The following is a 20,270-nucleotide window of genomic DNA, read 5'->3' as shown; positions in this document are numbered from 1 at the left end:
AGGACTTGCTGGAATTACCTGGGCATTACAGCCCCGGTGATCTGCTAATTCCGGAGCCGACATTTTGTAAATCGCCATTCCTGTGGAGTCCCATAGGACTCCACGGGAATGGGGAAGTGGAAACACCGGCACCATGTCGTAATGGTGCCGGTGTTTCCGTGTCCGTCTGTGGCCGTGTGGTGTTATGCCCTCCAGGTCATGCCTGGCAGGTGTAACACCACACGGACAGAGAACTCGTAGTTAGCCGGTCTGTAAACCGGTGCCGGTATGGTTTTACCGGCACCGTTATATCCGGACCGGCTAACTTGCAATGAGGCCCGATGTGTAGATTTGGGGTTTCTTGCCTTGGAGTACTTGAAGGAATACTCATTGGGCAGCAGATCAAGGAACAGATGAAGAATACAGGTTAAAGTCCTCTTATGGTTTTATGGCAAGCAACATCTAAGCGAAACCCCACCACTGATGAGAGCATTATATAAAAGGGGAAAGGCAGAATGGAGGCGTGCTTACTGCGCTATTGCATGGACTTATTGACAATGAAAATGCCCAGCTCAATAGTATAAGGGATGGAGTAATAGTTCCCAGAACATTTCTGGTAAAACAATTCTGTACTTGTATGAAGGTGAATGTTTATTGGTTTAGGAAGAATACAAACTGCTTAATGATGTTTGCAACATCATTTGGCAAACAACTTTCTCTTCACAAAGAGAAAATGAACAAGTCTGGAAAATACAATAATGTAAGCAGTAATAACACAAACCTTACGGTCTGGGAACACAAATCTAGACAAATAAAAGCTTTGATGTAGGGAATGCTTGTTTTGTTTATCAGTAAATCTCTCAAACTGAAGATCTTGTGTTCGGCTAATTGTATTTATGGAGTACAATTCTCACGAAATAAGCGTTCGCTCGGGTCTAAGCAACACGTGCACAGAGAAATATAAATTTTAATTGGAACGATTCTCCCATTTTTACGTATCTCTGTAGAATGGGGGTGAATTACACAACTCTAAGCGAGGAAGGACCTTGCCCACAATCACACTCTGTACACGCATTCGTCTTAGTTAATGAGCAACAAGAAAGAACACGATCTTAAATATCAAATAGAGGATTTAGTAAAGGTAGACCGCGGTTATTTCTTGGTTGTATATATAGAAGGTTTTGAATTTAAAATGTTTTGTTAGTGTCCATATAACTCCATCCTTCACACAATGTTGGTAAGCAGCAAGCAAGGTTGAGAAGATGCTGGACTAAGCATCTATAGAATTAAGAACCCAGAACCCTGGTACACAAACCTCCTACCAAGGCACCCAGCTACCTCACCTTCATGTATAACTGATAACAACAATGGTATAAGGACAAACATCACCATTAGCAACAAAAAGGTCCTGTTGTGTCCAAATAAAGCTTTACAGTCCTGGACAATACTAATTATTCAGATCCGCGTCTGATAGTGAACTGTGTGATCTTGGCTGGAAACAAACCTGTAAATGCATTTTGTGGTGCAAATGTAATAAGACAGGACTCGGAATGAAGGAAGTTGCAGTCCCCAAAACCTCCTTACCAGTATGCAAAACTGCGTAAGGTTCCAGAGAGGAGAAAGACTGCAACTCGCTAACGCACCTGGCAGTAATGACCACCACTAAAAAGGCAGTTCTGTAAGTGATAGACCCGAAAAATGTCCTAAAAAACAGCATAGAACCAAATCCAAGTTAAATGTCTAGTAAGATTTCTTTATAACAAGGGGATAACGATTAATACAAGTGTGTTCCAAAATGGTGCTCAATGGCTTCATTCCACCCCTGATTAACAAGATTGTGACAGCCGACAGAGAGTGGTTCACATGAATTGATCTTGATGTCACTGATTGACCCAATATGACATAAAACGTGACACTGCCTATGGACACAGTCAAGGGGCTGGCATTGTGATGCAGAATGCAATGACAGAAGAACAGTCATTTCCTTTTGTACTGTTACCTTTTTAAACTCTTCCAGGCTGCACACATACTTTGAATGTATGGCTTTAGTTTACCTTATTTGTGAGCGTAAACGTGTTCCTCTAGCACTAAGATCTCAAGCTGAGCAATGGTCGTGTGGGGTGGAAAATCAACTATTTCTCTGGAAACAGTACTAGGTCGGAGTAGCAAAACAGGTGAGATCAGCTCAGAGTGATCAAAATCATGGAGGAATTCACGCCATGCCTTAAATTATGTGGCACTTTGAGAATCAACGGAGTCAAAGGAAAGCCATTGAGGAACTTGCTTGACCAATCTAGAAGGGGTCCCCCAAGGATTTCCTACCTTTTCACACCTAAGAGTTGTAAGCCTTGACACTTTGCATGCTGTCTCCTAGGAAACAAAGGTAGATGAGGATGAACCCATTGCAGGAAGATACTCTGAGCTGTATCTCGGATCATCTCCCAACTGATGGGGAGTGATGAAGATGAATTAGTCTGTCTGCCTCTGCATTGTCAATCCGTGAACATGTACAGCCACAGGAACAGTTTTGTTTGAAATTGCCTACCAGCAAAGCTGGGTTGCCATCAGGCACGATGGTTAAGATCAAGTGGCCGCTGCTTTTTTTTAAAATAAAACACTGCATTGGTGTTTTATGTGTGATTTTTAACAATGTTCGGCTGCAGGACAAACAGGCAGGCACTCATGGCTACAAATATGGCCTCATTCCAACACGTTTGTGGGCTAATTTCTCTCTTGTGATTATCAAAGGCTGTAGATTTGTAGACCACAAACATTGGTTCTGGGGAATGAGCATGTGATGTGAATCTTGATACTGGATACATTGTCTGGACATATGAAACTTTACCTCCTAAATTCTGAGCCCCACAAAGGACACCACATGAACACGTCCATGAGACCTACAATCTTCTGAAACTAGATATTGTTTTCTGGAAATCTTTGATCATCTCCACGATAGTAATAATTCTCTCTCTTGGTGAACAAGCATTCCAAGTGAAATGTCAAGAATTGCACACAAGAATTGCACATCGACCGTGAATTCTATGCTCTGGAGACAGGTTGCATGTCTTCTAGTTTATAAAAAATCTGAAGTTGCTTACGAGTGTTACACATCTTTTGAAAATTCTCCAAAAGTAGTGTCCTGAAAAGGGATCTGCTCAGCCATTCATCTGGGAAGGGTTACAAATGACTCCCCCCTGAAGCTTGAGGCTTTCAATCACTATCGCTAGGACCTCTGGGAACACCCTCAACCCATCGTTTAGACTAAAGGAAAGACGTTTCTACTGACTATTGTGACTCCTTTCTGTGTATCTCAGTAATGTATGATGATTTTTTGTGATGGGCATGTGAGAAAAGCATCCTAAAGATCGAGTCGCACTAACCAGTACTCTTCTTGTTGAAACTCCGAGATATCTAAATCCTTCACCTTGTGGAAAGCTTCCAACAGGAAGAAACAACAAGTCCAGAATTGGTTTAACGCACACTGATTTTTTGTGCATCTAGCAATAAGAGTTCTTCAGTAGCTAGGAAGAGTTTATGACAAAGGGGGACACATGGAAGCCTCAATCAGTAACCCCTTTTAGATGTTGGAGACACAACTGTCTTTGGTCACATCTCACCTGTGATAATAAAGCTGCCTTATCCCCCCCCCCCCTGGCAAGGGACAGGTCTTCTTGGTGATGGCGAGCTCAGGCAGGAGTACGTAAAATGTTTCAGGCAGAATCCTTGGAAGATTCTGCTAGAGCTGCACTTTAGAGCGAAAGCTGTTGTTTTTGGCAGCCACATTGTCCTTCAACATAGCAGGCTGCCTGACCGTATAGGCCTTGAGTGCCTGCTAAAATTGAGAGATGCAAAATGATAAGCATGAGAAGATGAGGAGAAGAAAGATAACGACATGACAGTGAGGAGCTCTGTCTTGTGCTGTTGAGAACCTCATCAATCTTTGGTGCAAAAAGGGCTTTCACATCATATGCTAGATCTGATATTTATTCCTGCAGAGCAGATTTTAAGTTTGATTCCTTATGGTAAGCGTAACCCCTTCTGAGGACTCCCTGGAACGGAGCCCAACATAGTGAGGTCCAAAATACGCAGCAGAGCAATGCAGATATCCTGCTTCTGGTATCTACTTCCTGTGCCACTTGTGGGTCACTTCCTGTGCCACTTGTGGGTCACGTGACTGCGTGGTAGTTCACTGCAGTAGTTCAGCAGGTTGTCCTTTAGTGCTTAATAAACTGGAACCATTTGTGTTGTCTGATAATAAAGCAGATGTTAAAGTGCTAAGAAACCCAAGGCGACATTGCAGTGTTCTAACCAATTTGTATGCATTTCTGAGGAAAATTCGGCCCATATTTAAAAATAATTCAAAATGTTAATAACCCTTGCTGCATAGAATTTGAAAAAAACAGTGTACGTTAACAGAAAGATTTATCTAAGTTCGATTTGAATAAGACAAAGCACTCAACAATGTTCCCCATACAATACATACAAGCGATCTATGACTCGAAGCACTGATTTACAATGAAGAAATAAAGGAACTCAAACTTACTGGAGGCCCCGGCTTTCCTCTGATCCCTGGTGGTCCTGGCAACCCGGCAGCACCCTTAAAAAATGCAATTAAACATTGTTGGAAATAAGCAGAGAAAACTCACAGACATATCACTGTTTAAAACGGGGCTTCTATTTCAAAACAATTTCAAATTGCCCCAGGCTAGTGCTTACATTTGTACAAATAATAATACCATTATTTGGAGTTCCCTTTTCCCCAGAAACTTCACAGTGCTCTTAAAACACAAAGAATGGAGGGTCTTTATTTAAAAAAAAGACTTCACATTGTACATGTGTTGTGTTAGCAAACATTTTATAAATGCATGAATGTAAGAGGAGGCGGTTTAGGCACGCGTCCCAGTGCAAACGATACTTTATATGGCAATAGACGATGAATTCTGCTCTTTGCTACTAATCCGAGGTAACAAATAAGCAGTCCTCTCGTAAATGAATTACGGATCTGAAGAGTCTAGAGCCTAGAACAATTAACTCATCCATTTAGATTACATCATGCAATTCATTGATTTCTTCATGGATGAGCTAAATCAGAGCCACGCCTGCCAGATTCTCTGAGAATCAAATCAACGTCGCGGAGACCCTCCTACCTCCAGGCTGCGACATCATTGCTAAGCACAGACATCACAAACTAGAGGTACGACTAGCATTCACTCATCCCGACAATGTGAAATTTACCATCGAATTCGCCCTGGACGCAGACAGTAATATCACATTCTAGAGAGCATACAAATCGCCTGGGCCAGCTCCACTTTCTAACTGCAAATCAACTTGCACAATGTAGTGATGCTTGGCGATCTAACAGGGCAGATCCATGATAGCATCTCACATCTGGTCTGATCACTTCCTCAAAGAGCACATGTACAGATAGCCAAAGTGGAAAAGAATCCACTAAACCAGGAGTCTGCACCCTTCGGCTCTCAATAGGTTTTGGACGATGATTCCAGTGATCCATCAACACTGACTCTGCTGGTTAGCGCTGATGTCATTTGTAGCCCAAAACATCTGAAGAGCCTAAAGTTGCATCCCGCAGAATTAAAACCTCAACAGCTCTACTGACACCGTGGAGATATCTATGAACATTTTTACTTCTGACTTCAAAACCCTTTGCAAGGTCCCCTCATACACTTTCTTCCACTGGAAGAACTTTGACATGGCCGTGATATTACTCAATTCGGAAACACTGTCCCTTGGTACCCTGCCCCCTATCCAATTGAAGAAGCCTAAATCCTGCAAGAAAAAGAACAGCTTCCCCGGAAAGACTGGGAAGATCCACAACCAGAAAAGGGCAACATCAAAAGCCCTCATGGGCAACATTGCCTGTACAATACATGTTCAAGGCTACTGCGGGGCAACGCAGGGAAGGATGAAAAGGTATATGCTAAGTGCTTGTCCAGGGCAAACAGCAAAGCTATAGAGCAAACCGCCCACCAGACGTCTTGATATATCATATCCATTTGCCAAGAAATAAGGTAATGCAGGGGATCAAAGCATCCTCAACCCACACCTTGCCATGTCCTGCTTCCTTCAACTTAGAACATTGGTCCACACTTTGTATTCCCATGACACTTTCTTACCAGTATTTCTAAAGGGTTTCCAAGAGTATCAGCTGCCAGGATCATCAATTCTGTTGACCATGAGCCCAGTTTGGAGCACATTAATTTGAGTTTTAATCACGATTTCATCATCTTGCGTTAAAGACATTCCTACACCTCACCAATTCCCAGCCCACTCGTAAATGCTGCCACACACAGAGCATATACACTTGCCAACCATTCAGTGGAATACATCCAAACAACTCCCAGAGAGCAGTCTATTTTACAAAGGTAGCCAAGTAATTTTGGCACATGGATCTTGGATATGCCCACCCACACAACCCATGCTGTCCTTCCCTCCCATACTCCCGAAATTGTGCTGGTCCAGTTCAGTGGTGCACAATGAGAAGGTTGTCCAGTAAACTGAGCTATTTCCCAAAGTTATCTGGTTTTGTTCTACTGCCACCTGTTAACAAAACTCGGCAAGTGCAGTTTAGGGAAGAGGTTAGAAAGGTGTGGTATATATGCAGATTATTCCCAGAGGAGCACAGCAACTGCCTAAGAGGGGCCCAGTCATATCTTGGTTGGCAGGACCCAATGACCACTGAGGTAATAGCCTCAGGGCTATTTTCTCAGCAGGAACAATCCACCCTAACACGAAAGTGCATTCAGGGTCAACCACCTATCCCTAGGAAAGAACTGGTCATTTGGCGGTGAAGGGTATTCTAGTGCGGACCCTTGGCCGCACTGGTGCTTATATTGTTTGTTTCCAGCCTCAAAAACTCCCTTTCTGTGCCTCATCTTCAATGCTGTGAGGTGGCCTTACTGTGGCATAAAGCACTGTACAAGCAACAAGCATGTTATAACTCTCCTCTTCTAGGAATCGTTCCTCCCTAGAACCTAGGGCCACGCACCTTCCTCTCCCCACCTAACATGAGATTGGGTGGTCCTCTCCCACTTGTTTCCTCCCTGTTGGCTTGTAGATCCATTGTTGCCAAATTGACAGCCCTTTCCTCCCCCATTGTTAGCACCCTCCTACTTTGTATCTCTGCTTCCCTGACCGTGTCCTTCAGCCGAATTGTAAAGCACGCAGTTGCTTCCCGAGTCTAGATCCATGTTAAATAAATATACTAATAATAACAATCATTATTATTATTATTAGTATTGTTATTGGTAAGTATAAGTAAGCAGGATCAATAATAATAATAATTATTGTTATTGATCCTGCGTTCTTGTACTGTACATTACGAATATGATCTAGTGGATATTCCAGTTGATCAGTTAATTGTGCCTACTGGGTACAGTTGCCGGACTTTGGTTATTGTACACTAGACGGAACATGTCCATGAACAATTACATTTATATACTAGTTGTTCAGTTCACATATCAACGGAAACCAATGGGCAGCAGCAATCACCCACAATCAGTTTAAGATTCACGTGGCTTTTTCTCCATGGCAGTTCAGGTAATGCCTGGAAAACCCATATTACAGCAACCGGATCCAGTAGAAATCATGTGCACTGAGTGAATTGGAATTTTGACTAGCCTAACACTTTATGATAGAAAGTTGCATACATGAGAGTCTAACATGATTTCAGAATTCACATAACAGCTGCAACCACTTCCAGGGACTGGAATCTTGTTCAGAGGGATGCTTGCGAGGAGAACCAGAAAACTGCCTTACTTTGCCATGCAGTGTAATTCAGACAGAGGGGCCCATGTGCTTACCTTGTCTCCTGGATAGCCCAGCTCTCCAGGTTCTCCTGCGAAGCCTTGTTCACCCTAAACACAATAGCACACATAGACACAGCTTATAACAATTACAGCAGCAAAATGAAGAGAAAAACACACTTTGTATTTCAGAGATATGATTGCACTTGCACTTGATTGCACTTGATGTTATCAAACCAAAATGCTTTACACGTGTGAATAATGCTGTCAGGAGCGGAAATATTAAGATCTTTGCCATGCACACTGATGACATATGCAGTGGAAACAAATGTAAGTATCGTTGTGCATATACATGTAATTGTATGTATGTACACAGAACTATGAAAATGGAAATATTTAGATCACCTTATCACCTTTCAATCCAGGTTGCCCGACATGTCCCGAAAGTCCCTATTGGGTAAAGAAAGAAACACATCTGACGCTTCCATTCTCTTCTACCTTCAATGGACGGCACATTCGCACAATTGGCTAAGACCCTACCTGCGGCCCAGGAATCCCCGTCGCTCCTTGAGGCCCCACCGACCCAATGTCGCCCTGAAATAAAACCACACATCACTTGTAGTTAAACATTTGCCTTTCCAAAATGAGATCTTATTTTATTGCAACCATTCTATTCTGGTTGTTTTGCGTTGTTTGTTCCAATATTTGAAAATGCAATCCAAACTACTAGGAAGACTATGAATGCAAAGAAGGAAAACACCATTTTACAAAATTGTCCACAATAGCTTTAATAAAACCTTATTGACCAAGAGAGTGGTCATTATCGTGGGATAATGACCTGCCTACAAGTTTGCCTCGGGCCATGAGCTGGTGAAGGGTTAGTATTCCAAGTGATAATTACCTATCCTGAGGCCTTCAAGGCTATTAGCATATATTGGTCAAAGAAATATAGATTTTGGAGTCGTGGTGCTGAAGTATAAACTGTTATTTTAATAATGAGTAAAGTAAATAGACAAGACGTGTTAGTTCGTAAATTAAACATGGTTTTATATTGTAAGATGTAAATGAAAAGGTGGTTTTTATAATGTAGGCATTTTAAATGTAAGCTTGATTGTACTGGTGCGGTTTTAACATAATTATGTATTAGGTATAACGAAAAGGTACAACGTTTCTGTATACGAATGTGGAAGCATTTTTCCATGCTTTGCCGTTTTTGTGCGATACATTTGCTAAGTGAAAACATTTATTTTTAAAGTTTGATGGGAAATTGCTTTGCTGTTTCTTGGATGCCCATAACCAATTTATGCCATTTCCTGTCTGCGCATGTTTGGATTTCAGTCAATACCAATAGTTATTTACTGCATTCTGAGCATTCTAATTGGCTGAGAAGATAACGACATACATGTGCAATAAATCACTAAACCTGTCAAATTGAGAAAAGGTAAAGCTGGCATTATAAACTCAGTTGCCGAAGGAGTAATGCTAAAAGGTGCTTGTTATAACTCAAAAGCCTAGACAAAATGGAGCCAGAAGCCCATTGTATTGAGGTCAGGTCAATCCCCAGGGTAAACACGTTTAGCATCACCTGAGAACATGACTTTCATCCTTGACTGTTATGCACTCGTGCAAAGATCAGTCACAACAGACTCCAAATCCATCCTTGACTCCTCAATACAATGGCAACGTTTTCAATTTAAAAAGGTGTCCTTCCTTTTCATCTACACCATACTTAAGATAAATGTGTACACATTTGATTCATAGCCGCAAACACAAGAAGAGATGTACATAACCTACAGGAACAGCTAATTACAGTTTGTGTACTAGTTCCGATATAGTTTCAATATTTTTTAAATATAATTATGTTTTTAAATGACAGGATTCAAACCTGGCAAGGGAATACGTAGCCCCTTATAGAAGGTCATCTCCAACACCCACCCAAAGTAGAATAGAGCTTTATCGAAGGAAGGTGCAGGAGGAGCATGGATGGAGGTGGAAGACAGGCAAGGAAGTGTTAATTGACCAGATTCCGGCAACCCCCCTCCAGTTCCTGCCTTTAGGTAGTCGGGCGCGAAGACCTGAGGTAAAATGGAGGCCAGGGTATGGAAGCATGTGCTCTAACTGTAACACAGAGTGACACTTTCACAAACCCTGTGCATTCATTAGAGCTCAATTCTCGGCCCCGGGTTGATTCCTCACAACATTTTGAGAGAATCCATTTGCCAAGTGACAAACACTGCCATATGGGTCCACAATTGATAATGATCAACTGATGGAATCAGAGATATGGCCGTTGATTCAGTAACCAGTGAAAGAGACCAGGGCATCTGCAACGTGCCAATAACTGGAAATCAGATACAGGGATGAAGGCTCAGGAATGTATATTGGTATGAAATGAATTGGTCATATTTGCATATAAACATATGTACATTATTTTGACAAAAGATATCTGTTGCGTGCCTACTGTTAAGGCCTCAGTTTGTGACCAAATATACATATGGCATTTTTCCCCCCAAAACATTTAATGTAATTGACTGAAAGCCAGTTGGGCTTCTGAGCTCCAGTCGGCAATCCTATGGATACATGTATCCAATCACTGAATATAAACTATAGAGCACTGAACATTAAACACAGATTTTTCAAGTATGTTATTTTGCCATAGATGACCTTCGAGCAGCACACCATGTAAGCAAGGGGCCATGGTCTGGATGTGCTACAATGCTCCCTTGGACAGGCAGCACACCCTCTGGAGCAGTATTTTATTAAGATGTTTCATGTACATTTTGGAAGCAAAATACTCAACAAATAATTTTGTAGTGCGGAGGTTTTCCTTGTGAGAGAAAGTATCACATGGATGGATTGCACTACAGCAGTGTTGGAGTAGGGGAATAGGTTTTATGTGTTGTGCTTTGTACTTCATTCAGCAATGTGAATTTCGGATTTCTTAATAAAGAGATTTGTAAAATAAATATATGTTTTGTATTGATGTATACAGCAGTTACGCCACTTCACCGCTGTGTCAGTACACTTTCGCCAAAAGTTATTAGAAGACAATAGCAGATCACCAGTACTGATACTACAAAGTGCCTCATTTCGAGCTTGGAAGTAGCCTTGCCGGTTTTACCCCCATAGGGCTCAATGGGAATGGGGAGGGTTGTAGCACCGGTACCATTAATAATGGTACCGGTGCTACCATCATGTTCTGCTCACGGGTGCCGGTACGGCCACCAGGTGAGACCTGGTGGCTGCAAGGACACCCTGCGAGCAGAACTGCTAGTGTGGCGGTACGGTAGCAACGGTGCCGGTAGCGATACTAAGCACCGTTGTTGCCTTACCGCCATACTTGTAATGAGGCCCGATATGCGGAACCAGCGGCGCTTCATCCCTTTGCAGAATTTCAAGAAATATGTTTCAAGATAAAGGCACATGGGTGGAGTTTTAGTATTTCACAGCTTGCACATGGGGGGCTATTCCAGCAAAGACTGCACAACACTGAACATGTCAAGTGGGTGATGTCTGTGTTCACATGCCTAACACACAACCTAGTGCTATGCATTGATAGTTATAGGACTTAAACAGCAAAAACATCAGCCATTGGTGCGACTGCTTGGTGCCCTTGGGAGACGTTGCAAGACGGATCATAAGCAATATTGGTCATATAAATTAGATTATTGAAATAGCGATGAACATTACATTCAGATGCATCCTTCTATGTACACATTGCATGTGCCCATGTGAAAGGACACTTAGAAAGTGTGCATATGTGCAATCATGTGCAGAGTGACTGAAAGTGAGTGTTCTGGTCATGTGATCTTATCACGCAGATTCTTGGAAGAAAGGTGTATGATTAAGGGGGCACCTTGCTCCAGGGAACTTTACGTTCCAAGATTAGCAATGGATTCCCTTAATCCCACCGCCTGCCCAGTGCACCAAAGAGCCATGCATGTGTTGTTTGACCTAGGTTCATTCCAGTGGGGCTACCCAATTGATTATCAACAACAGTTATTACATACGGCAAAAGAGAGAGTAATGGCTCCATCCCTACCCTTTAACTGATCATCTTGTCCGAGTCAATGCTTGGTATTTCTGGTCTACTTATTAAGAATATAGAAACATGGGAGTATGCATGTAGGTGTCCAAGAGTTTTGTGGGTGTACTATTGTGGCTGTACTCTGTCCTGCAAATGTACTAACGTGTATGACCAAAACCAAGGATACTCAGTCAATACGTCCAACGCTCTCATTAGTTTGAGATGCCAAACAGTTGGTACCCCGTCAATAGAAACTAAAACAATAAAACTGTCTCTTTGGGACAATCGTGGTAATAATGCATCTATCACATTAAGACTGATGAGACGTGTATTCAAAAGCAGTCTAGACAATGGTGCTCTGCCATTTGGATGAAGGCAATACCCTTATGTAGGATAACCAGATATCTGCTTCCAGCTTCGGCCGACACAGTGTCACCACATGCTGGATTGTATGAGCCAAGAAATCTTAACATATTTCATCAACTCTTGATTCTCGTCACAGGCTCTCATTGAAGGCCTGTATGCACGTCAAGCCGGCCTGCAAGATATATACGAGGCCGCACATATGTAGAAATCGATTTAGGTACCAGGACTAGGGTGCCAACAAGAAGCCAATGCTCAGTTAGTTGGGAACTTCCCTCTGCCCCTTGAACATACACTTTTAATCAAGACATTTTTTGTGCAGTGCCCATGCTCATATAATTGTCTGCCATTTTCTCTCTCTTTGCACTCCTTTCCGCTTGCTTTTCCTAAGCAGCTAAAACAAACTTGTTTCCCGTACTTTGTTTAGCTTGGTTTTGGAATGTGTTGTGTGATCATGGTCAGGCTGAGGATTTTTTTTTAAATAAAAGTGGTATTACATTGTGACAGCGTGTAATGTCCTTTATGCTCATTTTTATGCATTATATCTTCTTCACTTCTCCTGGACAAGCTATGCTATTTCTACTAAAAATGTCTCATGAGATATAGAAATACTTGATTATTGGAACAAAGACAAGTAGATCATTTTCTGATGCCAAACATGGGTATTGGAGTTTGTGCTGTACATTCTCTCTGTTAAGATGCAGTCTTTTAACATACATATGTTTTGGTTACTCTTCAGAATCATTACACACAACAGTGTAGATGCTGACAGGATGAACGCACACAAGTCTGCATGATTAAAACAGAGATCTCCTTCCGAATATAGTTGTTTTGTGATTGATGTTATGATTTAAGTTTGGAAAACATCACTAAGTTGGATTTACTCAAAGGCAATATCAACTTGAATGCATCCAAGGTAGACTTGAAGTGGGCTATGCTTATTCCAAGACATAAGAGAATTACAAATAAGCAAGGGAAATATCATGTATGCTTACCACAAATAACACATTTGTTTATCTTTGAAGCTCACGGCGCGACAGGGCATCTTTTGTGTTAGAGTGTGGTTGACTCTCTGGCATGGAACTGACATGCCAGTGTGGGACTTGGATGCCCCCAATTAATAGTCCATCAGCTGCTTTCCCAAGGGAAGGAATTTGCCTCTCCAGTCGTCCTAATACAAAAAATGTGTCTCCTGCTTGCAAAGTGATCCCTCTGCTGACGACACAGCAGCCAAAAAGTGTGTTTATGACTCTGCAAAAATCAGCTTACTGGAAAGGTTTTATGGACAGCCTGTTATAAATGGCCTTGAGAGTCAAGCCAAGGCCTGCTTTAGAAAGTCTCGCTCCCCACCGAGCCCGAAGCAACTGTTCAGTAGCGTTCGGGAGCTACATGAGCCTTTTAACAGCCTATTAATTTTCAGCAGTGGGGAAGTTTGCAGCCCATGCATTGCCAATGATGGACGCAGTATTTTTGGCAGCGCCACCGTGGAGGGTGGTATTATGGTAGGCTCGCTGGCCTTGATCGAAGGACTTGCTTGTCTAGCTCTGAGGAGGCGGATTGTCCCAAGCGGACAGGCTGTAGCACCGCCCATGCCAGCTGGAATGATCCCAGTCTGGAGAAAAAAGAGCTAGTATTATTCTGCTCTTCAGAAGGGCTTAACATTCTGTCCGAGACAAGCACTCGCTCCTTGACTTGTAGTCAACGATTTACAAGCCTGCCTGACAAGCATGTCTTTAAACACTCAACTGCATCCTGGAAATGGCGCCTAATTAAAAGCCCTTGCAAAGGAAAATCTCAGCACAACTAAAGGAAGGCCTTCAGATGCTTTAAAAACCAGCTGATAAACAACCTCAAGTTGGACTCTCAAGAACGCTTATAGGAAACAAGAGCTTTTGACAAGGAGCCGCGCAGTGGTATCCAGTTTCACCTACTGTGAAAATTGAAAAGCGTGCTTACCTTTTTATCAAATTTTGAAATACGAATGAATCAAATGCAACAATATGTCTTTGATACATAATTGTAAAAAAGAGCTTTTGAAAAATGGGCAGATGCCCCTTTACACCAAGAAAGCCCACCTGCCAGTAAGCCGGCTAATCGTTAGCTGTAGGATCTCTACCAACTAGTGGGACACTGGCACTCTGCTGGAGGGTGCAGTTTTCAGAGCTGTCTAGAGACTTGGAGCCTAGTGACCATACATACTTTACTCTCCTGCGTGCCCGTCACTCCTCCCCACATGCATCAACCCAGACCTTAGTGATTTAAGCAGGCAATTAGTAAGGCTTCAGTCTAAGCAGGGTTGGAAACAAGCCTAAGTATATAGGGAGGTTCTCTGTACGAAGTGTGCCCAGGGTACATCACCTTTTAGTGCTGGCAATCTTATGGATTAGGTTAATGTGATCATTTGATTCTCTTTTTATTACAATTTATGAGCGAATTGTAAATAATATTAATGAATGTTTAGTAAATTATTGCACGATTAATTGTTTGCAAATTCTAAAAACCTAATAAAGTACTCCATGGCCTTCTTACTAGAGTTAACATGCTCTTGCATTTGCACTCGACACTCTCCTTCTCCTAACGGGTGGAAACGAACACCAATCAGAATGGATTTGATGTGAAGGCAGCACACTGGCAGCCTGGTTTCCTATGCAGGGCTTGAGTTGCAAAGAGTGGCATGGCCGTCCTGGGAATCTGCTCTCCAGTTGTAATCCTGTGGGTGATGATTGCAAAGTGGCAGCATTGGCTGACTTGCAAATGTCCCTGATTGGTATATGCCTCTAGATCAGGGGTCTGCAACCTTTGGATATCCAGAGGTGTTGGACTATTACTCACACACTCCCTTTCTCTGCTAGCTGGGACTAATGGGGGTTGTAGTCCAAAACATCTGGTGAGCCAAAGGTTGCAGACCCCTGCTCTAGGAAGCCATAGATGCATCCTTCTCCATCCTTCTGCCACTTGAGACAAGCACAGACTCCCCACAGAGCAGGAGACAAAGACACAAAGTACAGCGGGAGGGTACTCATCCTGGATTATTCTATGGTGATTAATGGAAGGCTTGTGCTGAGGCTGAACTTCCTACCAAAGTTAATTTAGATCACTGGACTGCAAGATTGATCATCGAGGGTCCCATTCAGCCCAAGCTTTCAGGATCAACCCTGATCACATACATCATTCCTTTTTCAGTTCACTATAGTCTAAGGCATTCTGTTTGAATATCCTGAAAACATGGAGTCGATTTAGCTCAAAGATGTTGACTCTTCTTCAGTTTTTATACTAAAGGCTTCAAAAAGCAGACAAGGCTAGTAAAGCTGACAGGACAAGCTATTAGAGTATGTGGTATCCCAAAATGTTGGAAGGAAAGCTGGGATTGTTAGATGCCGTCTCACTGAGAATACATACAAAGGAGGAAAGAAAGAAACGAAGAAAGAAAGAAAAAATGAAGAAATAAAGAAAGAAACAAAGAAAGAAATAGAGAAAAGAATTCAAGCAAAGACTAATACAATTATCATCCCAAAGGAAAACTAGAAGTTCAGGAAGGTAACCATTGAAAGTGAGGCTTTTCAAAATGGCTGCAGGAATACCGAGACGCCACTGCAGAGTGAGACGCTGCTGCAGAGTCTGCAGAGTGTGACACTGCTGCAGACTTGAGTGCCTTTTGGGAGGGAAATGCCCATTATTCCAACAGGGCACTACTCAGTGGTCGGATTAAGTAAGAAAAGACTGCTGTGGGTTGGTTATGCAAAGCCTAACTAACTCTACCAATTAAAGTGGGTACCATAACAACTGGCAGCACATAACCTTTACATATTTCAGTTTGTGTGCTTGTATTGAGGGTTACAGTAGACAAATGACAACAGTATATACAGAGCGCCAGACTGTGCTATGTGTGATGGTAATAACATGTCATCCTTAGTCTACTGAAGATGCCAGTCAACAGCCGCCTAGTGAACTGTCTGAACTTTCTCATTGGTAGTGGTACACATAGAAAATGATGACGCTACTTATCAGAAATAATTTGCATGCTTAGTAAACTGAGGAATCCTCTGGACAATACGGTGTAAGGGTTTATGGATCTGAGTAAAAAAAGATAATACAGACAACGAAGTGGCTAATGGGGAATTCATGACCTTGCAGAGGACATTTCGTACTGAATGAGTGAAAATTCCCTCCGCCTCAATGGTTGGAAATCAAATATTCCCCTACTGGGCAGCTCATCTAACAACACTTTAACATATGAGAGGCTGCACTATGCATATGGAAGCCCATAATTTCCCTGTCATTTCCCTATTACTGTATACATCACCAGTGGCAGCACAAGTGAAACTGTAACAACTTGTGGAGTCGGCACAGGGCTATAATTTCAGCTGCCATTGCAGTGTTTAATTGAAGTTGCAGGAAGCTTTTCCAAATCCAATTCTTCTAAAACATACCTATATGTGACATTTTACAGGCATGCATGAATTAATTAGGTCCTAAACGTTAGGAGAAAGTTCAGTCTAATGCAGCTAGCGGTGAGCCTTTAAAATTCAAAGTAATTTTGGATCAACTGTTTTGTGGGGCTGCACGGTGGTTTCTTTGTTCTCAGGCTGATCAGAATATGAATATCAGAAAAAATAGGAAGAGTAGAAACCATAAACTGGTGCCCCACTAGATTTGTCATTAGATACTTTGGTGAGATCAATGATTTGTTGATTTCAGTCCCCACATTTTTTTTTTGACTTGACAACTTTTGTTAGTTTGTAATGTCTTTAATCCAAACAGAAAAAATTGTACTAGAAGAAATAGATAAAGCCCTCGACACGTGTTTCACTGCTATAAGGTAACTGACAGATCTTCGGGAGGGATAAGCCTTTCCTTTGGCTTTAACTTGCAAAACAACTATAAAGAAATCAGAAAAATAAACCTTTTTAGAAGTGATATTGTGAATCATGTTTTTACAATAATTTTTTCTAAACAAAATATATGAATGCCCATTGTGTCAAGGACTAGCAAATGCAATCTTAACAATGTATTGTGCTTACAATAGTACTTTGGTAGTGTTAAGATCTGTTTTAAATAAGCTTGTTGATTTTTTAGGATTTGGTCATCAGTTTTTTCTGCTAGGAGGGTTACCTCTTGCCAATTAGTTGATACACCTAAGCAGCTCATAACTTTGCACCCTCTGGACGAATCACTTCCTGATTCGGGGTCAGCGGACATCTCTGGGCCAATCAGAGAGCAGCGTGACATTCCAGACATCGTACATGCCTGCTGGTTGGTTGTTTAAAAATGTGAGGTGCAAAATAACTTTTGAAATGGATGCCATGTTGGATTCGTGAACAGCGCCCGTAGTCTGCAGACATCACAGTAAAAACATATTAAAACACAACATTGCACTTGTCAAACAAATGAAACTATCTCTGGGGAGCTGAGGATGGGATATGGCCATGAAAAGCCAAACATCAGGCGGTTTTTCTTCTATGAAGTTGCAAACATCTCAGATGCTCGGGGGGCAGTCCTGTGATGTCCGCGAACATCTAAGATGTTCGGGACATCGATGCGTATTTCTACATTACAGGGTCAGTGAAAAGCAGTTTTTGGATGGCTTATAACTTTGGCACCACTCAATGAAACTGCATGATGATTTGTAATATAACTTTAGACCTGACCCTGAATGGTTATGCAAGGTTTGGTGCTGTTTCGCCAAGAGGAGGTAAAATTAGAGGGGGGGGTTCCAAAATATTTGAAAGGCTTATACATTTGGTGCCGTTTGACAAATCTGTTCAAATGTCTACAAAGAGATTTTACATCCAGATCTAAATGGTTTTGCAAAGTTTGCTGGGATTTTGTCAAGAGGAGGCAAAATTAGCAGGGGGGTTTCACCATTTTTGTTGAAACCCCCCCTTGTGTCGGTACTCGATGACCTTACCATGATCAGAGATGAAGAGGGCACGGCAGGTCTCATTTTATTGGACATGTCAGCCACCTTCGACACTATTGATCATGGGATGTTTTTATCTAGGCTGATGGAAGCAGGGCTTTCTGGGGCGGTTTTCGACTGGTTGGGTGAATTTTTTTTGTTTTTCGCTCTTCTCTTCCCCCTGACTGCTTGTCCCCGGTCGCAGTGACATGTGGGGTACCACAGGGGTCAGCATTGTCCCCTTTACTTTTTAACTTATATATTCGCCCTTTGATGGCACTTATTCACTCATTCGGCTTTAGGGTTTGTGTCTACAGCCGGGCCAATCAGAAACTGGTGAGGGATAAAAAAAACAGCTGGACTTATTTCGGGCTGGATGGAGTCAAATTGGCTTAAACTGAACCGTGGGAAGATGGAGGCTCAGGTTAATGCAGTGTGTGGGCTGGGGTTTATTAAACTCAAACAATTGAACAAGGTTCTCACCTTTGTGCCTGAAAAATTCCATGCACAGATAGTAGCTGCGGGTGTTAATTGGAGCATTGACTACTGCAACACAATTTATTTGGCACAACCGTTCTATCTCATTTCTTCGCCTTCAAGTGCTGCAAAACATAGCAGTGTGTCTGATGAAACTCATTCCTTTTGGAATGGGGGTAACCAGGGCACGGCAATCCCTTCACTTGTTGCAGATTGAGGCGAGCGTTAAATTCAAATCACTGTGCCTGATTCACCACGCATGGAATGGCAAAGGATGCTTAGCCATTCCGGAGAAGCTTCCTAGCTATACCCCAAGCCGGACTCTGAGGTCTACTAACGCAGCTCCCCTATGCGTGCCTAGATTCAGAAAGGTGCGGTAGTGTGGAAGAGCCTTCTCTGTGGCCAGGCCCATGCTTTGGAACTCTTTGCCTCAGCGGGTACGAACTACTACAGGTTGTGTATCTTTTAGGCAAGGGCTAAAAACCTTCCTCTTTAAATAAGTGGGTTTCTCTTAGTCCTTGCCTCGGTATCTCCTGACAGCGCCATGAGGCCTTTGGCGACATTGCGCTACAGGAGAAATGTTTTGATTGATTGATTGATTTTTAGATGGCTTATAACTTTGTGCCATTTGACAAATCGGCACAAATGTTTTCAGAAAGATTATAGACCAAAATGTGAATGTTTGTGCAAAGTCTGAATGGATGTTGTCAAGTGGGGGCTAAGTTATATGACTATTTTTTTGTATTGTACATTTTGACACTTTTCAAAAAAGAAAACATGGAAGGATTTGCATCAGACTCATGCAAGGAGCATTGACAAGGATCTGAAAGCATGGTTCAATGTGGTCATGTTTTTTGTGAAACGTGATAATGTTGGTACAAAAAATAGTGATATACCTTTGGTGACTGAGGTATAGCCTGTGGCAATGGACAGGGGCCAGATTTTTTGGGTCATGGGCAAAGGCTATGACCCGGAAAATCTGGCAACTGGCCATGACCATGCGGGACAAGAAATGGGGTTAAAGTGGGCATGGCCACCAGGGACCGGCTATATGGTAAAGTTTTTTGAAATCCGGATAAGTTTGAATTCTGCTCGTGGCTACAATACAAAGGAAGACCTACAATGCATACAATCAGAGGCACATACAGGGAAACTAAATTAAGGAAGAAAGAAACAACATTAACAGAAAAGGTCAATAACTTCATCATGTATACAAATGAATTGTGTGTTTGAGGCCTGCTTATTGTCCCATATATGTGCACCATGAGTTGGGATCAAACCGTAAGGAAAGTATTTTAATAACATACACAAAGGCTAACCTCCAGATACAAAGCACCTTTTCAATTCTCATATTTTGACTGTCGGTGAACAAAACCACCTGGCCTATATATGTCAGTGAACAAAAACAAGTGGCCCAGATGTGTGATTTCATCAATGACATTTGTGATGTCATCTTTGATGTCATGGGTGTTAGTCTAAGCAGTGCACAGTGGTGGTGTGAGTTATGGTTGCTTAGCTTACCTTAACTGCCAAATTTCTGGGGTTTTCAGTTTTAATGGTAACCAAACCTTCCCTTTAACAGTCTTTTCACTGAATATAGATATATAGATATATATAATGCATATTTCATGTACATTTTTATATATCTCACCCATTTCCAACTACCCCCACATCTTAGAGAAAACTAATGGCAGTGTTGCATCCGTTTTCAAGCAAATACATGAACTCAGGGGAAGCTGCCTATAGATACTCATGTGCATGG

General features: G+C 42.1%; 1 protein-coding gene across 1 annotated transcript in view; it reads right to left on the bottom strand.

Annotated features, from left to right (window-relative positions):
- The window catches only part of COL24A1 (collagen type XXIV alpha 1 chain), a 910,546-nt gene that overhangs the window by 417,984 nt on the left and 472,292 nt on the right, over positions 1 to 20,270 (bottom strand). The window contains exons 15-18 of the mRNA XM_069641689.1: positions 8,283 to 8,336; positions 8,148 to 8,192; positions 7,800 to 7,853; positions 4,523 to 4,576 (exon numbers count right to left, since the gene is read on the bottom strand). Coding sequence (XP_069497790.1) covers positions 4,523 to 4,576; positions 7,800 to 7,853; positions 8,148 to 8,192; positions 8,283 to 8,336 — 207 coding nt within the window. The remainder of the gene's footprint in view (positions 1 to 4,522; positions 4,577 to 7,799; positions 7,854 to 8,147; positions 8,193 to 8,282; positions 8,337 to 20,270) is intronic.

The sequence above is a fragment of the Ambystoma mexicanum genome, chromosome 1q (genome assembly GCF_040938575.1).
Source record: "Ambystoma mexicanum isolate Mex_15411 chromosome 1q, UKY_AmexF1_1, whole genome shotgun sequence".
NCBI classification, from domain to species: Eukaryota; Metazoa; Chordata; class Amphibia; order Caudata; family Ambystomatidae; genus Ambystoma; species Ambystoma mexicanum.
This window is presented reverse-complemented; position numbering and strand designations above follow the sequence as displayed.